This window comes from Pungitius pungitius, chromosome 18, assembly GCF_949316345.1.
Source record: "Pungitius pungitius chromosome 18, fPunPun2.1, whole genome shotgun sequence".
NCBI lineage: Eukaryota > Metazoa > Chordata > Actinopteri > Perciformes > Gasterosteidae > Pungitius > Pungitius pungitius.
Window position 1 is genome coordinate 7,850,077 of NC_084917.1, and position 26,131 is coordinate 7,876,207.

Genomic DNA, 26,131 nt, shown 5'->3' on the forward strand with positions numbered 1-26,131 from the left:
AAAAAGCCCCATATGGTTAATAGTACTCGTGATTGCACGATTCAGTGATGGTTGCGGGTCAGAAGGACATTGTTTGATTCACAAAGGGCACAGACATAGTTGGAAAAAAACCTAATTCTATGGCCATGTGTTGTGCAGACACAGCTTACTGTCAATGTCAATTCCGAATGTTCAGTGAAATTAAACCCATGAGCAGGCTATAAATCAGGTGCAGTCACTTTTGCCTCATTAAAAATCAACTATTACACGACTACAGGCCCTACATTGCAAAAGCTTATCCTTTCCAGTCTTAATATAAGTTAATATCAAGGGGTTCTTTTTTTCCTCTCCAACATCCATTGTTATTGAACATCTTACTCTGATTTGAGCCAAGTGAAATGAATACTTATGTTTGCGAATAGGAAACTTAGATAAAAGAGCTTGGCTCATGCCAGACCAGGCAGTGTCTTTCCTGTCGATAAGGATGGTATTAGGGTTTAGAAAGGGGTCAACAGGATTCCCTCTTGCCAAAGAGTGAGGGGATTACCGAAGCCTGCAAAGACCTGATTTTCTTACAGATTATGTGCATTCTGTTCTCATCGACAAAACCTCATATTCACCTCATATTCTGTCGCATCTGCCGAGCTTCACTCAGCATGTGGCACATAACTAAACTGGTTTTATTTAGTTCCTTTACTCTTAGCCTAAAGCCAAAATAGCCTCTAAATGTTCTTGGGGTTTTGAAAATTATGATGTTTATAATAACTACTTCAATTTATGTTGTTGAGTTAATACTGACAATAAGATATGACGGGACACCTAAATTATGTAATTTAGTCCACATGATAACCATGTTGTTGGCTAAGAAGGTCATATGAGAGGAACAAAAGTCCTTATTTACATTTTTTAAAGTCACAACTTAACAAAGAGAAGAATATCAAGGAGGCCGTTGGGAGTTTATTATTAAAACTTAGTTGGATTCAAAAGCTGTTCATAGAAATAAGAGTTGGTTTCTGACAGGATGTTTCAATAAAGGCTTCAAGTGGATGTCAATCTTTTTTAAAAAACATTTGCTTCAAATGAATGTCAGTTACATAACGGTTTCTGAGAGGTGTAATGTAAATGTGAATAAAACCCTGTAGATATGAATGCATTAGTACTCAAGATAAGTTACTGCTGAGGTATACAGATTTTTAAGTAAATACATCAGCAACTCAAGAACTTTGGATATTACATTTGGCATTAATTGGGCTGACTGTTTCACTTTCAAATCATCGTGACATTAAATTAAATGAACTCATTCATAAGTAAATAAATCATATTTTGACTTGTTTAAATATTTTGCGACCAATCCCAAAGAAATTCACCCTAACACAAAATCTTCCTTCTTAACAGTGCAGTACATCAGATTGGCCGCTAGATATCAGCCTTCACTTTGAAAAGGTGGACACGTGACACAGAAGGGCGTCATGCAAAGGTAAAGAAGAACAGTTCCACATGCAGGCATGTACTCCAAATTCCAGGTCATGTGATTGTGAGCAGCAATAAACCTTTTCTTGTCGGTTCTGCAAATAGTAAATAACTCTAGCTTAGTTAGAGGATAAGAAATGTAGATAACTTGTCCTCAAACAATATCTGCACCTCCTGTGTATTCTGGGCAAAGGTCAGATATAATTAATTACTAAGATAACGTTCTACATTAATTGGTTACTTGGATTGTTGAAGTATTACATGTCATTTAGCTGATGCTTTTATCCAAAGCAACTTTCATTGCATTATAACCCATGCATTCACTTTTTCCCTGGGGAGCAATTAGGGGTGTTTTGCTCAGGGACACTTGGACACGGCACATGGGGCAGCCAGGATTTGAACCCCCGACTTTGCAGTTCCCAGCGCATCACACTACACCATGCGCCACCATGCGCCACCATCACCCTCTACTTTTTCTTATACTTTATGGCATCCATTCCAAGTCAGAAAATACCTTGTTTTACCAATATCTTCACCTTCAAACACTTACATGAGGTGAAATGCGTCTTCAGGGTAGAATGTTTGGATTAAAATGCTGAACTTTAATGAAAAAAGCAAACTTTCCACGGGTTTTGGGACATGCCTCCCCCTTAGGCAGGAATCATCCCTGGGGATCACAATACCAAAACACCAGCCACACACAATGCACGCTGAGTGTCAAGGACCCCGCTGACAAAAGCAGAAGTGACTCTCTGCTGTACACTGTTTTCAGCCTAAAATGGTGTCACACCGGCTGCTAATCTATTCCCTCTGCAAGTTTAACTGGAAAGAAAAAGGTGCCATCACAGACACATTATGTTAGATCGTGACATTTGCTAGATCTAATGCAAGGGAGAGCGATGATCAGAATCGATAGCTCGCAATCGAGTCTGGAGCTCTGCAGTCCCTCCCCTTCCTCTCAAGCAGAGTCAGGGGGTGAACGCCTGTTTGAAGCTCTCCCCCTGGGCTCCAGGGTTCTGTGGGATCCGGGTGTGCTGACACTGTTATCACGCCTGATATGAGAGCCTGATCAAAGCTAGCTCATTCTGCCTGACCGATTTCCACAGGATTAAGGATTAGGGAGACAGGAAGCTGGGAGAGGCACAGAGACAATCTGGGAGAGACAAAAAAGAACAGTGAGGTGTATGGGGAGCGAAAGGGATGAAAAACAATGTTGAAGGGGTCATTAAGCACTGGCCGAGAACACCTTGAGAAACTGAAGAAAAAGTCAGTGAAGAAAAAAAAAATCAGTCCACTCATAAGAGGAACAAGAGGGAAACTCAAACAAATGCATTTAAAGTATTTCTGTAAAACACACAATGCAGCTTCAGTTTTTTCCGGCCGGAGCTCACTCACCTTCTGTTGCAAACCGAGAGGAACGAGCTGTGCTGCAGCTCATGAAGTGTTAACTCTCACAAAGCCTTCTGTGGTCTAATAGTGAGATGTTGAAATCAATTCTGAACCTAACAGGGAGCCAGTGTGGAACTGCTGAATGTAGGAGAAGGAGGGGGGGGGGGGGGTTGGGGCAATATGATCTCCTGTTCTTCATTTGGTGAGCAGCTGCTGCAATTTCCCAAAAAGGAAAAGGGATCCCGTAGTCATTCAAATGCAAAAATACAAAAGGCATGCATCATGTTTTTAGGATCACCAAGTGACAAAATGGATATACAGTATGTGACATCTTCTCCGAACAGGCCCTTATCAGATGTGACTGAAATGGCGAGAACATCCTGCTGTGGGTTTGTAGCAGATAACGGTTGCATGCAAATAACCACAATGCACTTTTGCCTGCAGGTTCCTGTAACTTTTTTAAAAGTGCACAGAGTTCACTTCCCATGTTGAAACCCAGAACTGATACATTTATGCAGAGTAGTCTGATTCCTGTCTACTAAAGAGGAAGCAGATTATACGTTGAGATTGAGCATCTGTTGATGGTGATTGACTATCGCAGCGAGGGAGAAAGTGACAGCGAGAAAGACTGGGGACAATTACACCACCTGCCCGCAAACACATCGGATGAAAGGTCAGGGAGAGGCAGAGTGGATCGCCCCCACCAGATGTGCGCTTGCTTTGGCCCATAGCCCGTTAATTATCTCACAGTTCATGGCAACGGCACCATGCTTGATGTCCAGGCATTTTCATTACACCACACACCCTGAGCAACATGATCCGGGGATTTTGTCCCTCTGTTGTACAGTGTGTTTGTGTGAGTCAGGAGGCATCCATAATGACAAGGCAATAATTCACTCATGCTCCAGCGCTGCAATCGCTATGTTTCCATGTGTTCACGATTGCACGTCTTCTCCATGCTTCTCATGGTTGAGCCAAAAACCATACAATAATAAATAAATAAAAAAAACACACCCATTCACACCCCATGTCGTGCTGCCTCATTTGCCCAAGCCCCCATCAGTTATCGGTTATAGCCAATAACAATAAAGGTAGTGGACCCACTGTCACAGAAACAGTTGGCACGGAAACAGCACATTACACCATCGTCCAATCCCCATTCCTTTGTCGTCATTACTCCCCTCCCCTCTCTCCCTCTCCTCTCCAGTCCCTTCCTTCTCCTCCTCCTCATCCCTCTCTCCCTATCTTGTATGTTTTTTCAGTCATCAATAAAACGCAACCACTCCTGCTGGCGGCTTGTCAGCAAACCGAATGATATCTCAAGAAACAGACCCCCTCACTGTATCATCTCCATTCCAGTAGGGGGGGGGGGGGACTCGGATTTATTAATGGCAAATGTATATTTGATCATTAAAGCATTAAATAAAGATGCCTGCTGTGGCTACTCATCAAAGCGTGTTTTTCTCTCTTCGTCTGTTACTGTCATGATTTAATCCTGACCATTTCCCCCTTCTCTCTCTGTGCCTGCTGACTCCTCCCTCCTTTTCTGTCCTGCACTCCCTCTCTCTGCCTCTCTGTCTCTGACACACTCAAACACACGCACACATATATACACGCCCTCCACCCCCATCGCTGCAGTGTCTCAACTGCCTCGGAGCAAACAAGAGAGGATATAGAACGCAGACGGTAATAAGACAGAGGAAGAGGGCTGCTGAAAGAGAGTGAGAGAGAGGGACAGAGATGTACTTAAGTGTGTGTGTGTGTGTGTTTGTCCCTGTGAATATGAGGATGATTTGAAGATGAAGCAGCAGGACTAAAGGTGGACCGCACAGAGCCTTTCTCTCCCTGTAAGGGCTTGTCTGCAGTACCCTTTGTAAATGGATGCTGGCTTGTGAACACGGTAAGCCTGACTACTCGTGAACAGACGCAAAGCTTTTCTCTTTCCTTTTCTTTTTCGTAATTACTGCGAGGCGGCTCTGCTTTGGACAGGATGCCATTTCGTTGCAGTGATTCCTGGGAGGGCGAACGTGTTTTCCCGATAAAATGGGGAAGGTGATGTTCAGAGATGGCACCAAGGCAGGCAGCCTGTCCAGTCCCCTCCTCCACCCTGCTAGCTCAGTGCCGGCCGACGCTGCTGTACCTCACGCTCACAATTTGACTCATCGTCTCCAGAGAGCATCCTCCACCCATGGAGAATGTCTTTATCTGAATGCTTAGTTCATGTAATTACTGTATGTAGGGCAAGTGATGGATCCATCAAAAATGTGTGTGAGGGTGTGTGTCCGTCCAGGCCACAATCTGAGGAAATGGACAGCAAGAGTAAAAGCACACTATCAGGTGTTTAATACTTACATCTGGTACAGAATGTGAATTTGCAGTGTACAAATCCTGCTCGTAATCACTGAGATAAGCAGGCGAAACTGTGGCTTGACAGCAGCACAGGAACGCTGTAGGATTTGAGCGGAGCTGTCCGTCTGCTGCTGTTTGAGGGAAATGTACCTCGCCATTCATTAATAATCCCCAGATGGGGATTTGGTCACGTTGTGTCTGTTTGTGAACGTGAAATCTTAACGGCGAGAGGGGGCAAGTAGGGAGAGCATGTCCATTATGCGCTTAGTGGCGTTTTTAGGTTTCAGTAATCTTTCACCTTTATCAGAGTTCGAGTGTAGTCAGGGTTGGCACTGGTTATCCAGCATCAGGAGAGCATGTGTATTTGTGCGTACTGTATGCGTGTTTGTGTTACACGGGAGAGAGAGAGAGAGAGAGAGAGCCAGTGCAGGGAGGGGTCGAGGGGCTGGGGGGGGGGGGGGGGGGGGTTAACAGTATGGAGGCAGATGGGGCAGAGGGGCGGAGGTTGATGCAGCAGAGAGCAAAAGATAGGGAATGAAGGAAAGAGAAGATTCGGAACAGATCGGATGAAAGGCCGTGATTATTTGGTGTCGGTGGAAAGGCGGCGCTTTTCTGAGCGTGTGAAAGACTGCGATCGTTCCGGCGGCGGCAGCAGCTCGCATCGAGCACCTGAGACATTTGTGAATCAAGGCAAAGATGGAGGATAAATTCCATCACGGTCTTATCTCTTGAGCACTACTGATACCAAAATGGATCATGAGCAGATTGATACTTTTGCTGAACCGGTGTGATGTTGCACGATTCAGGGTTGTGACAAAACGCAATTATACTGGGTTGTAGTATTGATCTCTGTCATGGTGGAAGGCTGACAGATTGAAATAAGCCTTTGTGAGTTGCAGCAAGTTGAATTCATTGTGTAATAAATAAAATGCTTAGCATAACAGAATTCAGAATCTAAAGTAGCATATTGTGTATAATTAGATTTTATGCTTTATTTCCTTCTGACCTCAAACGTCTAATGTTAATGAATCAAGTCGAATTAATAATCCTTACGTTTTCTAAGTGTAGTTGACTGTAAAGCGATGTACTGTTGTCAGCTCAATCCGTGCAGGGTGGTTTTATTAACACTTTAAAGTAAAGTAAAGATGCACGTCATGTTATTTCCATGTCAATGACTCAAAGCAGTGGTTCTCGATATCACAGCCAGAATCAAAACTGCGTATACAGCAAGAAATGTTGTGCAATGCATTTCACATTTTTGAGTGAAGACAGTGTGTATCTGTATGTGTTTTTAACCCACTCAGTCTCCTTGTTCTCCTCTCAATATCAACTATTACGTTCAAACCAAGGTCACACCCACTGTGACAAAAGCTCCAATCAACCTGAATCATTCCTGTTGTATTATAACTGTTCTTCTGCAAGCTGTGAAATAATATCAGACATCACAACTGACCTTGGATTTCAAATGATGGATGAGGAGGGAATCTGAAGGTTAATTATATTGTTACACACACAAACACACACGCACACAGAAAATGTGATCCTACCCTCATTCAGAATGTTTGAAAATAACATTGAATATAATGTATACAATTGGTCGGATATTTGATAAAGTACTTTTCTTAAGCCAAATCCAGAAACCACAACATGAATTCTTAAAAAGTAAGTGGAATAAATGTCAAAAAATTGAGCGTTGAGCCTCATCAACAGCTGGTGTTTGTATTCTCTTTTGTTTAAATGGCAAATTCAGAATGCTGCCACTCAAGCATGTACAAATGCAAGCAACAGTGTGACAAAACCTATGCTGGCTTGACCTCCTTCCACCTCCTTTGTTAGTTGCTACATCCACTCCACTGGGTGACATAATGTCAGGGGACAGTGAGGACAGACTTGGGTTTAAAGTGACAGCGGCTGTAGCCGCCGTAGCGCAGAGAAGGCCCATCTGCCCGGTCGGTGCACTTTCCTCACATCTCACACAGTTACGGTGAGTCGGATTGGACAATTAATCTCAGCTCTACTACACTAAGGTACCATGGGTGGGCAAACATAGTTCCCTCGATAGCCTACTTAATAAAATGATTCATGTAAAAGGCCAGTTTTTCCTGGAGAGGGAATACCAAAATGAACCTCATCTTATACATTTCCTTTAGTCATAGTAAGAATTTGTTTTTGTTTCTGAGACGATAAAAAACCCTTTCAAACCACAGAGAAAATAAGTGTCCGTGGAAGTCCAAACTCTCAGTGGCGTTGCCACTCTACATTCACACAGGGCATTGCTTTGTTTAAGCTGGCTCAGCATTTGTGGTTGTTTTGGGTCTTTAATCCAGGAACAGGGACAAGCGTCATGTCCGCACAAACCAATCGCAGACAGTGTTTGGCAGACAAGTCTCTTCCAACGGACACAGATGTAGAGAGGACTAATCAGGGACTTGACAGTAAAGCATCAGCGAATAAAGCTGTCAGCTGCATCACACAACATTTTGGGGCGGGGCTCGGGGAACGAGTAAATTATCTTTCTTTTTATTGCGCTCAATTCTAATCTTTCTGCTTTTACCCTCCATTTGTAATCTTTGCTGTTAGCCACATACAGGGCCCAGTGTGTTTCCCTGAGGCCGGCGAGGGAGAGGGCCTTACTTACAGCACTCACATCTGAGAGGGCAGAGCAGAGGGGACTAACAGAGCAACGTTGTGTTCCAGTGCACACACATAACAGCAGTCATATGACAACAAGGAGGTGGAAGAGAGAGAGAGAGAGGGAGGGATAGGGGGGAGGGGGGTGATGAGGGAGAGTATGGTGTAGCACACACTGAATGTTGGCTTATACCGAAAGCAGATAAAGGAGCGTGTGGGCGCATGCAGGTCCCCGGAAACACGTATCGACGCACGCATGTATTCTGTGAAAAGGCTCGCTTACGTACAACGCAACAGGCAACAATTAGCCTGTTTACATGAGGGCGTGCGGGACTGCTTTTCCGAGAAAAATCCTCTTAAGTGGAGTGAATCTGGTGGTGCCCATCAGTGACCTCTACAGTCCACTGCCGGGGTTTTGTTGATAAATCAATCGTGATTTCCTGTGTTTAACATGCAGTATAATTGCCTTTCCCTGTTTGAACAGGTGCCATTTTCTCATATCTCTCCCCTACTCACACAATCATCCGATAAAACATATAACCGCTCAGTTGTTGGCGGGCGTCAGTTTGGGGCTTAGCAATTAGATTAAAATATAGGTGTGGCCTTTTCGAATGGCGATCATTTGGTGTAGATCTTGCAAAGTCTCTGCCATGGCAACCGCCCTCCTGAAACATGTTAGATATTTTAATCTTATTCCTTTTAGCATCCCTGACCTCATTGTCCATTAGAATGTATTAAACAGTGCTGATAATGGGGTTTAAAAGCTGTTGCATGTGCTGCAGTAGTATTTATCCTTTTCTTGTGACAGTTATCAGATCATCTGTCTGTGGACTGAAGAAGCCTGAAAGTCTCCGTTACCCACAATTTCCTTCTGTGGCAGAACACATTTATAAATTCTCACAACCCAAATCATTATTATGTACCCTGGAGTGTTTGAATCAAGATTGGTCTGCTTATTAAGGTATACAGTGAGACCAGTACGAAGGCAGAAAAACATCTGTACGCATCCGCAGCAGAATATCTGAGCAGACAGAGGTACTGAGACACACGTGTGCTCGCATTGCACGCACATCAGTGAGCACATGCACACAAGACACTGGCATCCACCGTGTGCCATCTTATCATCAGACGGCCTAGCCGTAGCTCAGCCTGTGCACAAACATGCCATTGTCAGCGCTGGCAGGCCTTGTGACTCAGTGTGACCCGCTGGATTGGAGCAGGGGGAGCACAGCCATTGTGATCAGGAACGTTAAACAGAGCATTATCATGAAAAAGTATCTAGCGTAGAGAGGCCTGAGCCCCCCCCCCCCCCCTCCCCCCTACCCTCCAACCCGTCTCAAAAACAGCCCACTGTTCTGGTGGAGTAGAGAGGAGAACACAGCCCATCATTGTTTCTCATAATGAACGAGTAGTGTCCTCACATGTGAACAGTATGTAGGCAACGTGCTCTGAAGTCTACATTCTTGAACCCATGAGTGATAGCACAAAATGTTGAACAAACAATGTGTGGGATAAATTAACTCTTTACAATAACTGTGCTATAGATTTTTTTTATTAAGCCAATGACAATTCAATATACTAGCTCATATTAGATTTAGATGCAAGTCCCAGATGATTTGGTACATCATTATTGATTAGTTTGATTCACAACACTTTCAAATATGTTAAAGCTGCATTATTCCACTTTTTACTACTAGTGTGCAGAACGTTCACTATCACAACCACAACCACTATCATCGCTGATGTACAGTTGTCTACTTATTATCACATATACAGTATTTAATTCTTTTGTAATCGTGTTTATATGCCTCAAATCCAGTAACCACTCCTCTTTGTAGCTCCACTTTGGTCCCCACCAACATAACATTTGCAGCCTGTTTGGCTCTCTTCACACGCTAGTGGTTTACTTTGGTCGTCTACCACTTCGTATGCTTGGCTTTTCCTCTTATTTCAAAGCTGCATGTAGTAGGGATGCAGGACACAGAACCCTTCGCTAAAGGAGCCTATAAAGCTGCACTTGATTCTTACTACACAAAACAGATCTCGGGAGTTTACCTAAAAGCTTTACTACGAGAACAAAAACCCCTCTGACGACATTAATTTGAAATCCATTAAATACAATGTCTCTTGACATATGAAGCGAAGGTGCTATATGACATTAGAGCTGAACGAAATTCTCCCAGGAGTCTCCTCGCAGAGAAAGCCAAGACAAACTTTGGCTGAAAGGCAGACCGTTGATGTTTTTTTGACAGGCAATTTAGACGTGTCTTTACCGTGTAAATGTGGTTAAATAGATTTTCTTGTTCAACCTGAACGAAATTGTCCCCTCGCCTGTTCATATTTCACTGGCTGTTCTCAAGAATAGATAACATCCAAGCAAAGAGAATTTAGTGTTGGAAAATGGACTGGATTATTGTAGGGAAAGTAGGCCAGGTCCGGACGCAGTTCTTTGAGGCTCAAAGGCTAAATATTGCATAAAATGGTTGAATGGTATTGAGGATCACTCTGCCTGCGACCTATATCCAACGATTCTGACGTAGGATGTGGAGAGCACAAAGCTCTGACTCATCACACATCGGATGCAGGCCTTCTTGGTTGGAAGACTTCATTTATTTAAATCCACTGAGAGATGCAGAGAAAAACACGTATATCAGTCATTGGGCCACTAGGCACACAGTACATTTTTTCAGGAGCATCACATGACTTAACACCATCAATAGGATCTGTGTTAGCGACTGGAATTTGGCTGATATTGATCTATCATTCCGCTGCTGGAAGCATGAAATTGACTCTCTGATTTGTAACCCAGATTCCACATCGTCATAGTTTTAGTATATCATGTTCACTGCAGATCACCCACATAGGATTTATTTATTCATTTATTTTTCGCTAATTTAGCATCTATTCATATGGTAAATACAGCGTGGTAAACAGATTATCAGGCGTATTGGAAAGAATTAAAGGAAATCTGTTCGTTTTAAACCATTCGCGGTTCCCACTTCATTGAGGCAAAAGGATTTTGACAGATTAAGATCATTATCTCGCAAAGTAGCCACCTCCATCTTATCAGATGCTCTCGTGGTGCACAGCATCAACGGCTAGTCCTTGGGATTCCTGGACACCTTTCCAGACTGGTGACATCACTTTCACTGTTTCCAGTAGCTCTGGCTCAGCTGAAGTAAGACTCCTAAGGGCTCTCCTCTGAGACAGAAGGCCACCATAGTTTGGAGTCAGAACAGGACAAGAGAGTGGGATTAATATAGGGTTCTCATTCCAAAAGAGAAGGAAATTAGTTCGTATAACTGTTTGAATTGGGTCTGACCAACTTAATGTTGCCTTAAACAAAGCATATTTCCATATCCTTTTTTCTACTTCAAAGTTTTACCTTAAGTTCGGAGCTAAATTGGAAGTAAATGTATTTAACAACACATCAGTTGTAGCAGACGTGTTTTAAAAAGCAATGTTCCTGTCATTCTGAATCATAGCTGCTGCCCCACAGAATGCTACTATATGCTGCATTACATACATGTTTGAGTATGTTCACATGGTAAAAAACTTCCTCCACCCTCACCATGTAATTAAAAATAAAAGTTATTCACTTTATTCTTGTGTCATGTCAGCAGAACAGCAAGCGCACATCAAAAAGTGTGTGTTTCGTTTGCGATGTGAGTGTCACTTTAGAACACACATATTTCTTTCCTATCTACCTGGCTAAAAGTTGGTCTTAAAGCCTTAAAGACTTGATTTGAGTCATGTGAAGCCCATCAGCCACATGTTGTGGTCCAGTATTTAGTTCAGCAACTCAAAGCTTGAAACCTCACGTCTTGAGTTTTGGAACTGAATGTTTTTCTTAACTGAAAGTTGACAGTTGACACATTTCTTTCTAATGAAAGGCGTTCACTTTTATATTTATTGATATAATGTTGCAACATCCTGCTTTTCGTTGACTCACACCCAAGTTGTTTTTTATGAAAGACTTATTGTTCTCTTTGATAATTCTACTTTTATTTATTTAGTTTATTGGATTAAGATTAAGCAAGCTGTAAAATGTGTTGTTGGTGGATTACATTTTGGCTACATGTATTAATCAAAAAATTAGTCACGATTGCAAAAAAGAATACTTTGGGTGTTCAAAGAATTCAATTCAATTGCAAAAGGGAATATCTGCTTGAAGATAATATCGTTCACGTTTACCTGGACATTATTTTGTGATATTTCTTTCGTAGGCGTCACCCTAAAATGAAACTGAAGCCTGCTCCTAAAGGAGTTCTGCTCTTCTGTTTACTGTTCCAGATGATATTTTCACATTTGTTTCCACTGTCAACAGTGTTAGAGTTAGAACTTGTCTCCTTTTTTCAAAAAAACGCTAACGACGGAGAGATTTCAGTTCAGCGAGTGTGCCGTGCTGAAACGCCGCCGAAGCTCATTAACAACAACACACGACCTGCACCAACCCGTGCGTGTCGCCATGACGTCCACCTGTAGGGACAGCAGCCTCTTCTCTGGTGTGTTTCAAACCTCGGCCCGTGTGGAAGAAATACCGACAATCCAGTCTTTTTACGTAAAGACTATCACTCAGAGGTGAAAGATCCTATGATTTGGTTCTGCTTGACAGTTTTTATTGTACCTCAAAAGTCACCAGAACAGCTGCCTTTGGATGAGAAAACACAAGCAGCTGATTGTGAGGCATGTGAGGCGTTTGGTTTTCTGTGCATGTACTGTATGTTACTTTGCTGGAGGGAGAACTGTTGCTTATGATCCGGCAACATCCATCACGACATTGCGAACCATTGCGCTCGTTATTCATATTTATATAATAACATGTTTATTGGACAATGAACGCTCTGTTGTGAAAATAAATGCACAATGGTAACACGTGAAGTCCAGTAAGTCTGCACACTCATGGGGCATATGGATATGAATCATCCATTCGGCCCTCAAAGAGTCAGAGTCATTTCCAGAGCATCATACTCATCCCAACAGTCGTGGCTAAATTGGCCGTGAATGTCCCTCTCTGCATAATCCCAAAGACAATGCGGGACAAGAGACAGGCTCATTTTTGGCTGGACCACAGCAAAGAGGGTCCAGGAGGGCTATTGGTGTAAAACTCACTTACCCGGGGAGGGAGTGATGCAGTTACACCATTGGGTGTTGCACTTTCGAAATAGGAATACAGTTGAATTGCCAGTAGCCAGTAATGAGGAAAGACACACTGAAGATATTGCACAATGTGAATCGTCCCTTAGCTTTTTTGAACAATGCAGTGTTTAGGGTGCACTGTGTAATCTAACAAAAATGCCCGTATCTTACCCGTTGCATGTTTGTGATGTAAAATGCTCAAGGGTGCAGACAATAACAGCAGTCTAGTAGTCTGTGTGCCCACAGCACGAGTTTTGTTTATTTTTTTGGGAGGTTGTAAGTCAGGAGCACCACCTATTACTATCTTGTCTCAAAAAGACAAAACTTGCAGTGTGAGCATACGGTGCAGCAAAAGCCTCCATTAACGCCATTAGGAATCCCTGAAATAAAAAGAATAGCCTGCCATTCCTTTTGTTTTTTCATCCGCTTTATTGTATTCAACCACAAAGCCCTTCTGCTGCCTTCATCTGTGATTGGTTACGTGCTCATGAAAACACATTATCGGGTCCACTACAGATGAGCGTTAAACATCCAGAAACTAAAAAATAGTTTGTTCAGTAACTTTCCCAACTCACGTGCAATATCCTTGGCCTGCTTATCTGTGATGAATCGACAATTTTCTTGCCAAAGTTGGTCTTGATTTAAATGGGTAACTGGCCAATAAATGGGAAACATGACGGCTTGCTGGTCCCGCTGCTGAAAACAACAGTTATTCATGAAGCCAGATGTTGTCGAAGTGCAGTATTCTTCCTACTGCCTGTCGACGGCACGGTTATTCTCACTGGAACACCTCATCTGATCCTTCTTGAAACGCAAGCCTGCTGAATACATCTGCCCGCCTCATTCATAAAGCATTACAAGTTAACTAGAAGAGACTCAAACGTTGCTTTGCAGTCATTGAAACTGAAAACCCAGCCGTTCTTCCTCTTTTCCCCACCTGCCCCAAGTTGCACCTTCGCATAATGCCACTGTGCAAACAGAATTAAACTGATTTTTTCCCGATTTATTTCAGTTTTGTGTCTTTGGCACATGTTGAGATTGATTATTGTCCCCATTCACCCGGTGATGTGTTTGCTGAGCCTGCGGATGGACAAGGGCGTACCTGCCGACTGCAGAATTGAAAATTGTGTTTTTGGTGGTTGTCTGAATATAACTGACCACCTGGTTTTGTCATCTTCTCAGGCGCGGATGCAAATATGAAACACACTGGTACCTGGTGTGTTTTTAACCATCAATGGAAGAGTTATATCTCTCGCACGGCTTGAGCCACTGACGGATTTCAATCCACACTCAACCTTATGTGATTGACTCCAATTTTGATAGAGTTTTTGTGGACTCATTACTAATGTAATTATTTGCAGCATGATTAATTAATTGCAGGAGGGAAGCGCCTCGGAGAGTGATGGAGGCAGAGCGATGGGCCGCGTGCACAGGCGCCGCCGAGGGGAGCGACTAAGCTCGTTCTCACATCACGGCTGTCACACTACATCGGCCCTCATTATACATTGAGATGGGGGTCCCTCTCTGTGGCCCCCAAGGCTCTACCTACTGGCTTACTCCTAAAGAGGCACGCATATTCTTCTTACCTGTGCCAACTCTGCACAGGTGTCCTCATAACACCTTGTCTCTAGGGGAGGGTTTGGCATTTATGGGGATATATAGGACTTACCAGTGGAGGTAAGCCTGCAGATGTTTCCTTAATGAATAAAGATGTCGACACTGTAGGAAGAATTTGTAATGGAGATGTTGTTGCTTGTTGATTATTGCAGTAACAGAGCAACTTCAACCGGAAATGTGTAGATTGTTACTAAGAGTAAGCATTTTTTTTATCCGGAAGGCACTTTTTAAATTCATTATCACTCTTAATATTGCAATGTTTTTGGCGATTCTTCCTCCTTTTTTACGCACCAGTTATTAGGGTGTCGACCAGCAACCCACCGTGTTTAATTCCATCCAATGTAAAAGCATGGGGTATGTTATTAATAAAAATTTAATTTGACAATAATATATACCGATTCTGCTCTAACGGTACAACTCCCTTAGCAATTATTTAAAGTGGTGTGACTACAAAAAGTGCAAAAATGCAAGTGTTGCATATTTCTGAAATAGCAAATTGAAAAGACTTCACACGCAGGTTTAATGTCTTTCATAGGCTCTCAAAGTCAGTGATGTGCATTAACCGGTTTGGCTGGCTATGCCATTTTGAGAGGGTAGTCAGGTGCCTGGAGCCAGGAAAAAATGCTCTGCACTCTGTTTGTGTTGTGATGCCTTGTTATGGCTTTGTTCTGCTCTGTTTGTCCTCTCCGTCATATGAAGAGTGGACCTCAAACACTGAGAGAGAGACTCTCTCTCTCTCTCTCGGTGTATAGTTTCGCCAACAAAACTAGGCCACAGTATGATTTCACATGTGTTACTCGCCAATAGCAGTTTGTTTCAATGTGTATATACTCATTGCAAATTCCCAGACATTCACTAGTCCAAATTTATTTACATTCATTTACATTTGCATTCTATAAGACAGTATTGTTTTTGAATTAATGTCCACAAACTAGTTATGATTGCGTATTTGTTTTATTTAACTAAACACTCCTGAACAGCTAATATTTGAAAGGAGAGCCCAAGGGGAACCAGATTATTTTCTTTTTCTGATCACTGTGTGCAGTTGCAAGGATAACAACAGATATCTGAGCATGTGAAAGGGCATCTCCTGGCTCAAACCTGTTATTTTCCTGCAATAGTAAATAAGCATTTGACCTGACATGTTAAGCTGTGCAGCTCTGAGAGTACGGCAGTCAGACGGGCTGTGTCATAGTGGGAATAACGGAAGATGCTATTGGTTACAAGGAAACAAGTGTGTGCTATTAATCCTACATCCGTTCCCCTTCAAATAAGGGAGTTTGTTTTCCTCGGTCAGTTGCTATGCGTTTGTTTGACCTTGCTTGTGTATATAATGAGTGTCTGTGTGTGTGCGGTGGTGTAAAATAGGTGGGTGTAAAATGGGTGGGTGGGGTTTGCCGAGATCTACTCAGGATCTATAGTAACACAGGACTGTTGTGAGAGAGACGTGTAACTAGTGTGTAACTATCAGGAGCAGAAATCTAAAGAGTCAGTTAACACAGAGGTAGCATGGCAATAGTTGAATGTGATATGCTCCATTTTATGGAGATCAGTAAAACTGTCTTTCTCAGTGTTATGATGTGCAGCCATTATAATTAACACTGGAGGTGGGCACACAGCTAGTCTGTCATCCTCCAAAGTTGTAAAATGGTGCTTAGTACCACCGAAGCTCACTTCTTTGCTTGAATGGTACGATTGCTAAAACAATCATTAGTGGTTTATCCATCCAGCAAACACGTCTACGCAGAGTGCTGGTTGCTGCACTCAGTCAGTGAGCACTGATAATAAGCCAAGCTATACTGCCTCCATGCTAGGACACCCCGTTGTGCCAGGAATTAACCTAATGCACAGACACAAGAATGGGATGAATCTCAAACTATTCTTTTGAGGGTGTTATTGATGTGATAGAAACTGCTGTTGCTTCTCTTAAACGTGCAAATCATTTTTCTTCTCTTTTCGTCTCATCTGTTTGTAGACTCGCAGCCCTTGAGTTGCTGGGGAGGTATCACGCCACAGAAGAAGCCGAACAAATTTGATCAAGAGCAATAACGAACAAAGCAGGCGGACGTCGAACCGACTGGTTGCACGAGCCAAAGAAGATCAACGTACTACACGAGCCATGTGGGAGGACAGCGAGGCGGTTTTGCTATTCCCCCACACTAAGCCCCAACATCTGGTCTACTGACACACCTGACAATCCCCTGATTTTCGCCAGAGCTTTTTCCTTTGCTATGCACCCCGGCTCCATTGCCTTGCTGTCCAACCCTCGGTGCCAGGCGCTGTGTGGGCATCACACAGAGGAGTTACCTACTGCCCCTGAGCAAAAATAATGAAATACTCGTGAGCCACTCTTCCGTGTGGTGGCTTTCCTTGTCTGGTGATAAATTGGTCGAAGTTTTTCCCGCCCTCCTTAGAAAGGCCAGTTCAGACCTTCCCTGAAAACCCCTCTCCCGCCCTTCCACTAGCTCCTTTTAGGTCACCGCTTCGTTTCTAATTTGTTTTCCCATCAAGCAGCAGCACGAGTTCCTTCGCGCTCACCACGTGGTGGAGGACCATGGGATGCCGTCAGAGCTCGGAGGAGAAGGAAGCGGCGCGGCGCTCGCGGCGGATCGACCGCCACTTGCGCTCAGAGAGCCAGCGGCAGCGGCGTGAGATCAAGCTGCTGTTGCTGGGCACCAGCAACTCGGGCAAGAGCACCATCGTGAAGCAGATGAAGATCATCCACAGTGGCGGCTTCAACCTGGACGCCTGCAAGGAGTACAAGCCCCTCATCCTGTACAACGCCATCGACTCGCTCACCCGCATCATCCGCGCCCTCACCACCCTCAAGATCGACTTTCACAACCCCGATCGCGCTTACGATGCTGTCCAGCTCTTCGCCCTCACGGGGCCGGCCGAGAGCAAGGGGGAGATCACCCTGGAGCTGCAGGGGGTCATGAAGCGTCTGTGGGATGACTCTGGGGTCCAGGAGTGCTTTCAACGATCCAATGAGTACCACTTAGAGGACAACACTGCCTACTACCTGAACGACCTGGACCGCATCTCCGCGCTCGAGTTCATTCCGACTGTGGAGGACATCCTACGGTCCCGCGACATGACCACCGGCATCGTGGAGAACAAGTTCACCTTCAAGGAGCTCACCTTCAAGATGGTGGACGTGGGCGGGCAGCGTTCGGAGAGAAAGAAGTGGATCCACTGCTTTGAGGGCGTGACTGCAATCATTTTCTGTGTCGAGCTAAGTGGCTACGACCTCAAACTCTACGAGGACAACCAGACAGTAAGACAAATCTTCTCCTATAGGGCCCACATTCTCACTCAATGTATGCACAGGCACACGTGTGCGCACTAACCCACCCTTGCACACAACAGCCACTCGCTCCGACTCAGAGGTCAGGTATTCATCCAATTAGCACAAATTATACAAATACTCTCCCTTATGAACTTTTTACAGCATTGGTGGTGTGACCATCATCATCATTCTCACGCTGTGTCGAGATATTTCAAGTGGATAGATAGGATTTTTAGGACCATCAACCCTGGTATCTAGACATCTGTCTAGCAATTAGAATTAAATAATGACTGTGTCATATGTGTCTTTAAAATGATGGCAATTTAAATGGAACAAGTGGTATTTCTAAAAATTTAATTTCCATAATAATGAATTAATTATTATACGTTGCCTTACTGAAAGAGCCGAAAGCACCAACAACTTATCATTCAAAGAAGGAAAACAGACTTAGACAAAAAAAGACATTTTACTAAGCTGTCTATCAAGCTGACCTTGAGGTCTGTCAGCTACAGAATGCAAACAATGTTTAATCCGTACAAAAAAGAAAAATGTTTATCAAAAGTTGGGGATCAAAAGGTATTTAAAATCCCTACATGCACCATTGCACTAAAAAACGTGATGGTATCCCTCTACAGTTTATTCTATTCTGTCTATTAAACAATTCGGAAAGCCTTATCAAATTTTGATGGACATAATCCAAGTTCTTTGGCTGGGGGCATGAATGGAATGGTTTTGTAAAAATGGGTGAAACACATACATAGTGCCTTAATGTGGTACTAAAGCTTTTTCAAACCTGTGTGACTGAGAGAGGCCGCCGTAGCTTATCTCCCCTTCAGGGTTGTGGAATTTGAACGATTAGCATATCTGTTTTGTTATCTGAGTGTTTTGGAATAGTTGGGTAGTTATTGCTTGTGTAACTACCTTTTTGATAATGGAAGGTCAACAATAGATACTATTTGACTTTTTTAGGTTACACCAGTTATGAGGGGGCAGCTATTTTCTATTGCTTGACAGGCATGAAAGCATTTCTTTCCACTATCTATGAAAACCGCTTTATACACAAGAAATAACTTGAATTTACTGGAATGAGAACTTCATTCCAGTAAATGAACTGGCCTGATAATTCATGGGTTACCCGGGTAAAACAGGGAGTACACTGGGCTAGGTTACAGCATGAAATCAATTACTTTTACAGGTTAAAAATAAAGTCTGAGGAGGAAACTGCTGTATGGTGTTAATTGAGTTCACAGAATAAAGTGTGAGGATGTGCCTGTGAGAATTAGCAGACTGTAAAGGCACCGTGTAGCGATGGGAGTTCACAGGTGCTGGAAAAAAACCCAACTTATTCTGAGACAGGAGAGGAGGAGAGAAAGACATCCTGAAACTAGAGCAGCCACCCGACTGGAGACCTAACTATCAATGTGATATCTGCAAAAACAGACTTTTCCATGGTGGGTTTATGGTTGAATTTATGACTGCCTTTACAAGATCCTGTGTTCGAACACGTGAAGCAAAATATCTGAGTTTCTTCTGTTGGCAAACTTGTGACATAGTAACATGAATATCGGCTGAGATTGTCGGAGGGCAGACTATCACAAAAAAAACCTTTGTGTTCCTGAAAAAGACAGCTCAACAAGTCCAAATACATCTTGTACATTCCAGATTCAGATGTGTATTGAAGTGTGTTTCAGATGTTACGTTGCTTTCTGTATGTTGTTGCTGCATCAGTGAGCACACAAAGTATTATTCTTGATTACAAGATTGATGAAGTCTAGTTAATACGATCAGCCCTGCACTGAGGAAACAATGCCATCCACAGTGCCACATCAAAAATGATTGATCAAAACATGCATCATATAACATTCCATGAGTCAAAAATGTTCCTTGCATGGGCACTGGGGAAGGCTAGCTTGTTAGCTATTAAGTGCGAGCCAGACCAAAAAGAAAAGTGCAATAGCTGAGCAATCGTGAGGAGTGACAGAAAGCACACAGTAGTAAGTAAATGGCGCTGTGCACATTGCTAAAAGACTCAAATTAAACACCATTGCAATTTTGTAGGGCACATGTGAAGCCAGATCGGTAAACAGTAGGCTAGATCTTGCATAACTCGCAATTACATTGTGGACCGTGTATTTAGTCCAATGCAGTCACACCACAGCAATGATGAATAACCAGAGAAACCACTCTTACGGTAACATGGAAACAGACTAATGTCGGGGCTGAGATGTGAAAGAGGCTGTACCGGCACCACATGATGGTGGCCATACCGTCTATCATGTAGCATCTTCATAAATCTAGGGGGAAGAATGAGGCAGATGGCGTTATGCTGCAGGAATTGTAAACGTCTCTACCAGCGTGCTCTTAATCTAAATCTTATCGGATTAAGGGCGGGTTTGTTGCTGCGGTTGCTTCGACGTGTACAGAAGTGAATTCCTTCATCACCGCGGAGCCGTTTGCTTCTTTAATCACAGTCAGCTGACACCATACTGCCAGTCGCCTGTTACCTAACACTTCATCTAGGCTCAATAAATCTGCAACATGAGCAGGAGAAGATGTTTGTATCTACGTGCTGTACGTGTGTCACAAGGACTACATGATGCAACACAAGAAAATAACAGCAGTGAAACCCTATCTGGTTTCATTTAATATTAAAGGAATGAAGGTCATTATAATTTGAGGGCAAAGGACTGACCCTGAATCTGGTGCAGAGAGACAAGAATACTAACAAGTTAAAGTGGTATAGGAAATGAGAAAAAGATTCAGTGGATTGGAGAATTTGGTTAACGCAGAAAGCATCCATCTCACGCATCTCAAGGCAACGACTCAATTTTAGTTTGAGTGCCAGTCTGAGCCCTCGGTGTTTTACTGAAGAGCCAAAGACGCAGAATGCTTGGGTTACAGACATGTTGGAATGAAAGACAAAGATTAGAGAAGTTGAATGGCACGCCTAAAGCCGGCTTGGCTCGGTGTTCCTTGGAAAATGTATTTGATATTTCAAGGGTAAATCAGTTTGTCTGTGCACGCATGAGTCACACATTCAAACCGTTGCCTCGAAGGAAAAGCTGTTGTCTTTATAGGAATGGCGGGTTGTGTTCAGAGATCATCCCAGTTGTCCAAAACTTTCAAAGCCAAACCTTTTGACAATGTCACACGAGCAGAAAGCAAACTTAGTACGACGCAGGTTCAGCTTCAACGCACCAGCTCACACAAGAGAAAATACACCCCAATAATTACAATATAACATTTACCCATCAACCCATTCCCTGATGCATTTTCCCTGTCCCATCCATATCTTCATAATGAATCGGTTGCCTTGTCTACTGTTGCTTAGCAACAGGCCAGTGAAATGCTCCTAATCCTGCGCTGTTGACAGTGAGCTGTGACTAGGGAAGGGAGGATGAGAAGGGGAGAGCAAGGAAGAAGGCGGCAGGGAGGGGGGAGGAGGGAGGAGGAGGGGGGGCAACAAACAACAGCAATGGAGAGAATTGAAATGAGGTGTATGTGTGTATGCTGCTATTGTGTGTTTGCGTGAGTGTTTGTGGGTGCAATATTATGAATGTGTAGTGCAGGTATATATGGATTGGCAAATTAACAAAAGCCTGTGTGGTTATTGCACTTTTTTGAGCTTGTGTTCTCCAAACATCAAGGCAGACAATAACTGCAGTGTCAGCTCTATTTCTACTGTCCTAATTCTTTTTGTGTTAATCTCTAAAAAACAAACAGTAATTGCCCCTCACATGAAAAACGGTGCATAGAAATGAATCATATGTAGTTTTGTGTCATGTGCACTTTATCTTTTGAAGCCTCAGAAAGGACCGCTGGATGGAAATGACAGTTTCCCCGATCGATGAATTTAAATCCCATCAGATCCCTTCAGAAGAGAGGAAGGTGTCAGACATCTGTCTCAAGAGGTATTGCAGAGTACTCTCTATCACTCGGCTACAGCATCATAACGGCCTATTGGCTTATCGGAGGCATTACTATCACGTAATTCAATCGTTTCCCACTTCAGACATAATGGAGATTTACAAGAAACAAAGAGAAACAAAGAGAAAAAAAGAGTTTTACAGTTTCCTATTAGCAACAGATTATTTGTTTTTATACACTGTTTGTTGTCCTGATTCAATTCAACCTTAATTCTTACTAAATTGAGTCTGAAGATCTATGAAGAACTATGTTTTTTTACATAGTAGCTGGCCCACACTGGTCTCACCTCGTGCCTCTTAACAGAAACAATCTATTTCTCATCATAGGTTTGTATGATGGCAGATAGAGAAACATCTTAAAAAATTGTAATCACAATGTGCATAGCTAATAATCAAAATAGGGATTCTGTGGCAAGCACAAGAACATTATATTGTACAATAGTGTACAATTGTATCTGCTTTGAAATCTAAACCCAGCAGTGTCGCTGCCACATAGATATTAGTAATTAAATAGAGAAGGAGAGCACAAAGGAAGACCAATGTCATATCTTTGTACAACAGAAAAAACACGGGGACGGAGAACATCCTCTCGAATGAAAAGAGCAAAGAACTCCTTGTTGTAAGACTGTGGCTTTTAAAGTGAACCTTAATGAATTACGAAGGGGTCGCTATACACTTAATTGATTTGCATTCACGGGCAACAAAGCAACGACTCCTTCATTAATACTTAAGCTTAATTAGAGCCTGCACCTCCGGTCTACCCTGACAGGGAGAGGAGAGGGAAGAGAAGTGTGCCCTCGTGAATGTGTGGGTTTGAGTATCAGGGGGATGTTTGAAGCCAAGGAAAGGGGGGTCTGCAGGCTCTAGTGCGCCTAGACGCCGCCCTCCTCCTCCTCCTCCTCCTCCTCCTCCTCTTCCCGCTCCCCGTTAAGAGTCTTACTGTAGTGGCCAGGTGAAAAAAGAGTGGCGTGCTGTCCATCCCGCCGCTCTCTTTCAGCAGCTCACCTCTTGTTTTCACACCCTGGAAGGAGGAGGAGTGACGTCAAACCATCTAGACATGACTGTGTGTGTTATACAGTCGAAATATTTAGGGGCCAATCTTAATCCCCGGGGACACATACTTCCACGGGAAGGAGAGCTTATTTTTCAGGGTAACAGCATGTGAGAGAACTGGAGCAGAGAGGAAGACACTTGAATGAAAATGAATGAAGATCCGTGCAGACGCATTCTGCACCGCCTCATCTCGTTCCTCCTGTGTTGTGTGATTTCAGTTGTTTCTGGAAAAATATATTAGTTTGCAGTATCTGTGATTGGACATTTTCATTGTGTTCTTGGATATCTTTGTCCCGTCAACTGTTGTTTTCTTCCCGGGGGGCTATGTATTGTCAGGGGCTACTTTGTCAAATTCAAACAAACACGCTATAATATCCCATATGGCCTTTTATAAAAGTTTTAATGGACACAAATAATTCAATAACAGAGAGTTTGTAACATGGACATAGACTGCAAATGAGGGTTATACTCATACTCATAACTGATGCTTTTTATCATTTTCCAAAAATGGTGCACCTACGACACTAAATAATTATGGGTAACTTTCAATCTCAAATCCTTTGCTTCTCCCCTTGATTAATTTCATGCTGTGCAGACCTTGTGATTTGCTCAGAGCACCATGTTGTTTCTGTAACCTTTTAAACAGCAATCCTCCATCCGACAACCTCCCAGTCACAAGCTACTGGCCAGTCGCCACATGCCAGCAGCTGCCGTGAACAAATCAACTTTCATTCCTCTGATACATTCACCGTCACATGAGCGCAAACTGGATGGATGCATACATGCAAATCAACACACACACACACACACACACAGATGGTGCACCAGCACAATCCTTGTTTTGTCCTGTCCTGAATGCAGATGAATCAAATTGAAAAGAAGATGAACGATAAAGTGTTAAATACAGTGTTAAACGTTGAATTTTTTTGTTTTACTTTAACTTCTTGATGCTGTACTCCTTGCTTTATCTTTTGTGTAACTCAGGGATTTCCATTTTGAATTAATGAGAAACAAAACAAAACAAAATGTGGTCCTGCAGACTGTTAATGATTGATTACATTACATGATTGCATTTGAAGGACCTTTGGCTGAAGAATAGCATCGAGCCGAAGTAGTTACAGTCCACTGGAAGAGACTCTGAAGACAACGCTGTAGCAATCGGTCCTCAGTGTAAACACACCAGCCTCCACGGCATCCATCCACATCTTCATATGTGACAGCTATTGTCACACTTTAATGCTTTCAATAGCTAGGTTTATATGTTTAAAGTCCCACATCTTCGGTTACTGATCATCTTACACTTTTCGGAGCCAGAGAAAAGAAGTAATCAGCAGTTCAAATGCCGGACTTCATACGTCCGAGTCTCAAGTCTCTGTTGACATAACAGCGAAGCTGCTGCTGGCTCCACGCAGACAGTGTTCCCGTCTTCATTTTCACCCTCAACTCATGCCCTACATGGTCTAATTTTCTCTCTAGGGTTACATGACCCTTCTTGTGTAAATGAAGCCTGATTATTTGATAGATTGGGCCGGTTTAGGTTTTTGGTTCAAAGTAAGTACAATATTTCTCCAATATATCTTGTTTAAATGTCCTCTCTCTCTCTCTCTCTCTCTCTCCCCATCCACACAGAGCCGCATGGCCGAGAGCTTGCGCCTGTTCGACTCGATTTGCAACAACAACTGGTTCACCAACACGTCGCTCATCCTCTTCCTCAACAAGAAGGACCTGCTGGCTGAGAAGATCAAACGCATTCCTCTGGCCGTGTGCTTCCCTGACTACAAAGGTCAGAACACCTACGAGGAGGCCGCCGTGTACGTGCAACGGCAGTTCGAGGACCTCAACCGCAACAAGGAGACCAAGGAGATCTATTCGCACTTCACCTGCGCCACCGACACCAGCAACATCCAGTTCGTGTTCGACGCCGTCACGGACGTGATCATCCAGAACAATCTGAAGTATATTGGCCTGTGCTAGGGCCCGATTTCTGGCAGAGGGGTGGGGGCCGCTTGGCAGCGGTGGGCCCGTCACCAGGCTGGTTAAACAAAAAGGCAAGTCTGCCTGACAGTTTATCTCTTTATTGGAGAGGTGCAACAGAGACCTGCAAAAGAAACGAGGAAGTACGATGGTCAGGGATGGACGATACTGTAGATTTATGTTTCAGGTGAAACAAAAGAAGCGATGGGTTCATGGTCAAGAGGGGATTTTTACCCAATGTGGTTTGCCCTGAACACGAGTATGCAGAGACACCCAAACACACATGCATACACACACATGCACCAACGCATATCCTTATGTTTGCTCACAAAATAGATCTTTGGATCAACAGTCAAGCACTTGTTGACAGGGTAACACTGGAAATATTAGACAGCTGCCCCTACCTACCTGCCGAACTCGAGGTAGTAGGTCTGTACTGGTGGTTTTCAGTAACTTTTGTCTCCTTCATTTTATTTGCCACAGTCAACTAATGCTGCTTTACAGCAAGAGTTTTGACAGAAACAATGTTCTCCAACGGGTTGTCACACTAACAATAACCAGTGAGTGCACCTAATGAGATTTAGAGAGAGCCTGTATATCTGGGGGTGAAAAAAAAGGCTTCAGACATGATGTCACACAGTCTCTGCCTAAAAGAGGGCACAGTGTAAAGCTAAAGTGAAATACATTTTCTACACACTATTTCTGTTTTTCCTTCCAGGTCAACTCTCTGATGTTGTTCTTTTCCCCCTATCTTATATCTTTTTTTGTCTTAAAGAAAAAAAAAGAATATGTCTCACAAACCTGCCATTTATAGCAGGTCACTTATAATACCAAGAGTGTTATGCTCGGCAGTCAAAAGTATTCCTTTAGGACCATTCCAGTTTCCAACAAAGAGACAACAAAAACAGTGCCAAGATCAATTTGTAAATAAAACCAGATCCCTTCCAGTTATGTTAATTTGTGTTTCTTTTTTTATGGACAAATACATTAAAACATGCATGATTTTGTTGCTTTGGGATACTAATATATTTTGTTTGGGAATGTGTTCCTTATTTCTTAGTTATAAATAATATATTCCCGAGTGTGTATATATATATATATATATATATATATATATATATATATATATATATATATATATATATATATATATATATAATAATGCATATATACATATATATATATATATATGTATATATGCATTATTATATATATATATATGTATATATACATATATATATATATATATATATGTATATATATATATATATATATATATATATGTCAAACACTGTGTACGATTGTACAGTTGTCA

At 42.8% G+C, this 26,131-nt stretch overlaps 1 protein-coding gene across 1 annotated transcript; it reads left to right on the forward strand.

Annotated features, from left to right (window-relative positions):
- The first annotated feature begins 4,422 nt into the window (after positions 1–4,422).
- gnaz (guanine nucleotide binding protein (G protein), alpha z polypeptide) lies at positions 4,423–25,920 on the forward strand. Its single transcript, XM_037484634.2, has 3 exons — positions 4,423–4,738; positions 16,550–17,851; positions 24,472–25,920. The coding sequence occupies exons 2-3, from the start codon at positions 17,129–17,131 to the stop codon at positions 24,814–24,816; spliced, it is 1,068 nt and encodes a 355-aa protein (XP_037340531.1). The 5' UTR covers positions 4,423–4,738; positions 16,550–17,128; the 3' UTR covers positions 24,817–25,920.
- The last annotated feature ends 211 nt before the right edge of the window (positions 25,921–26,131 follow it).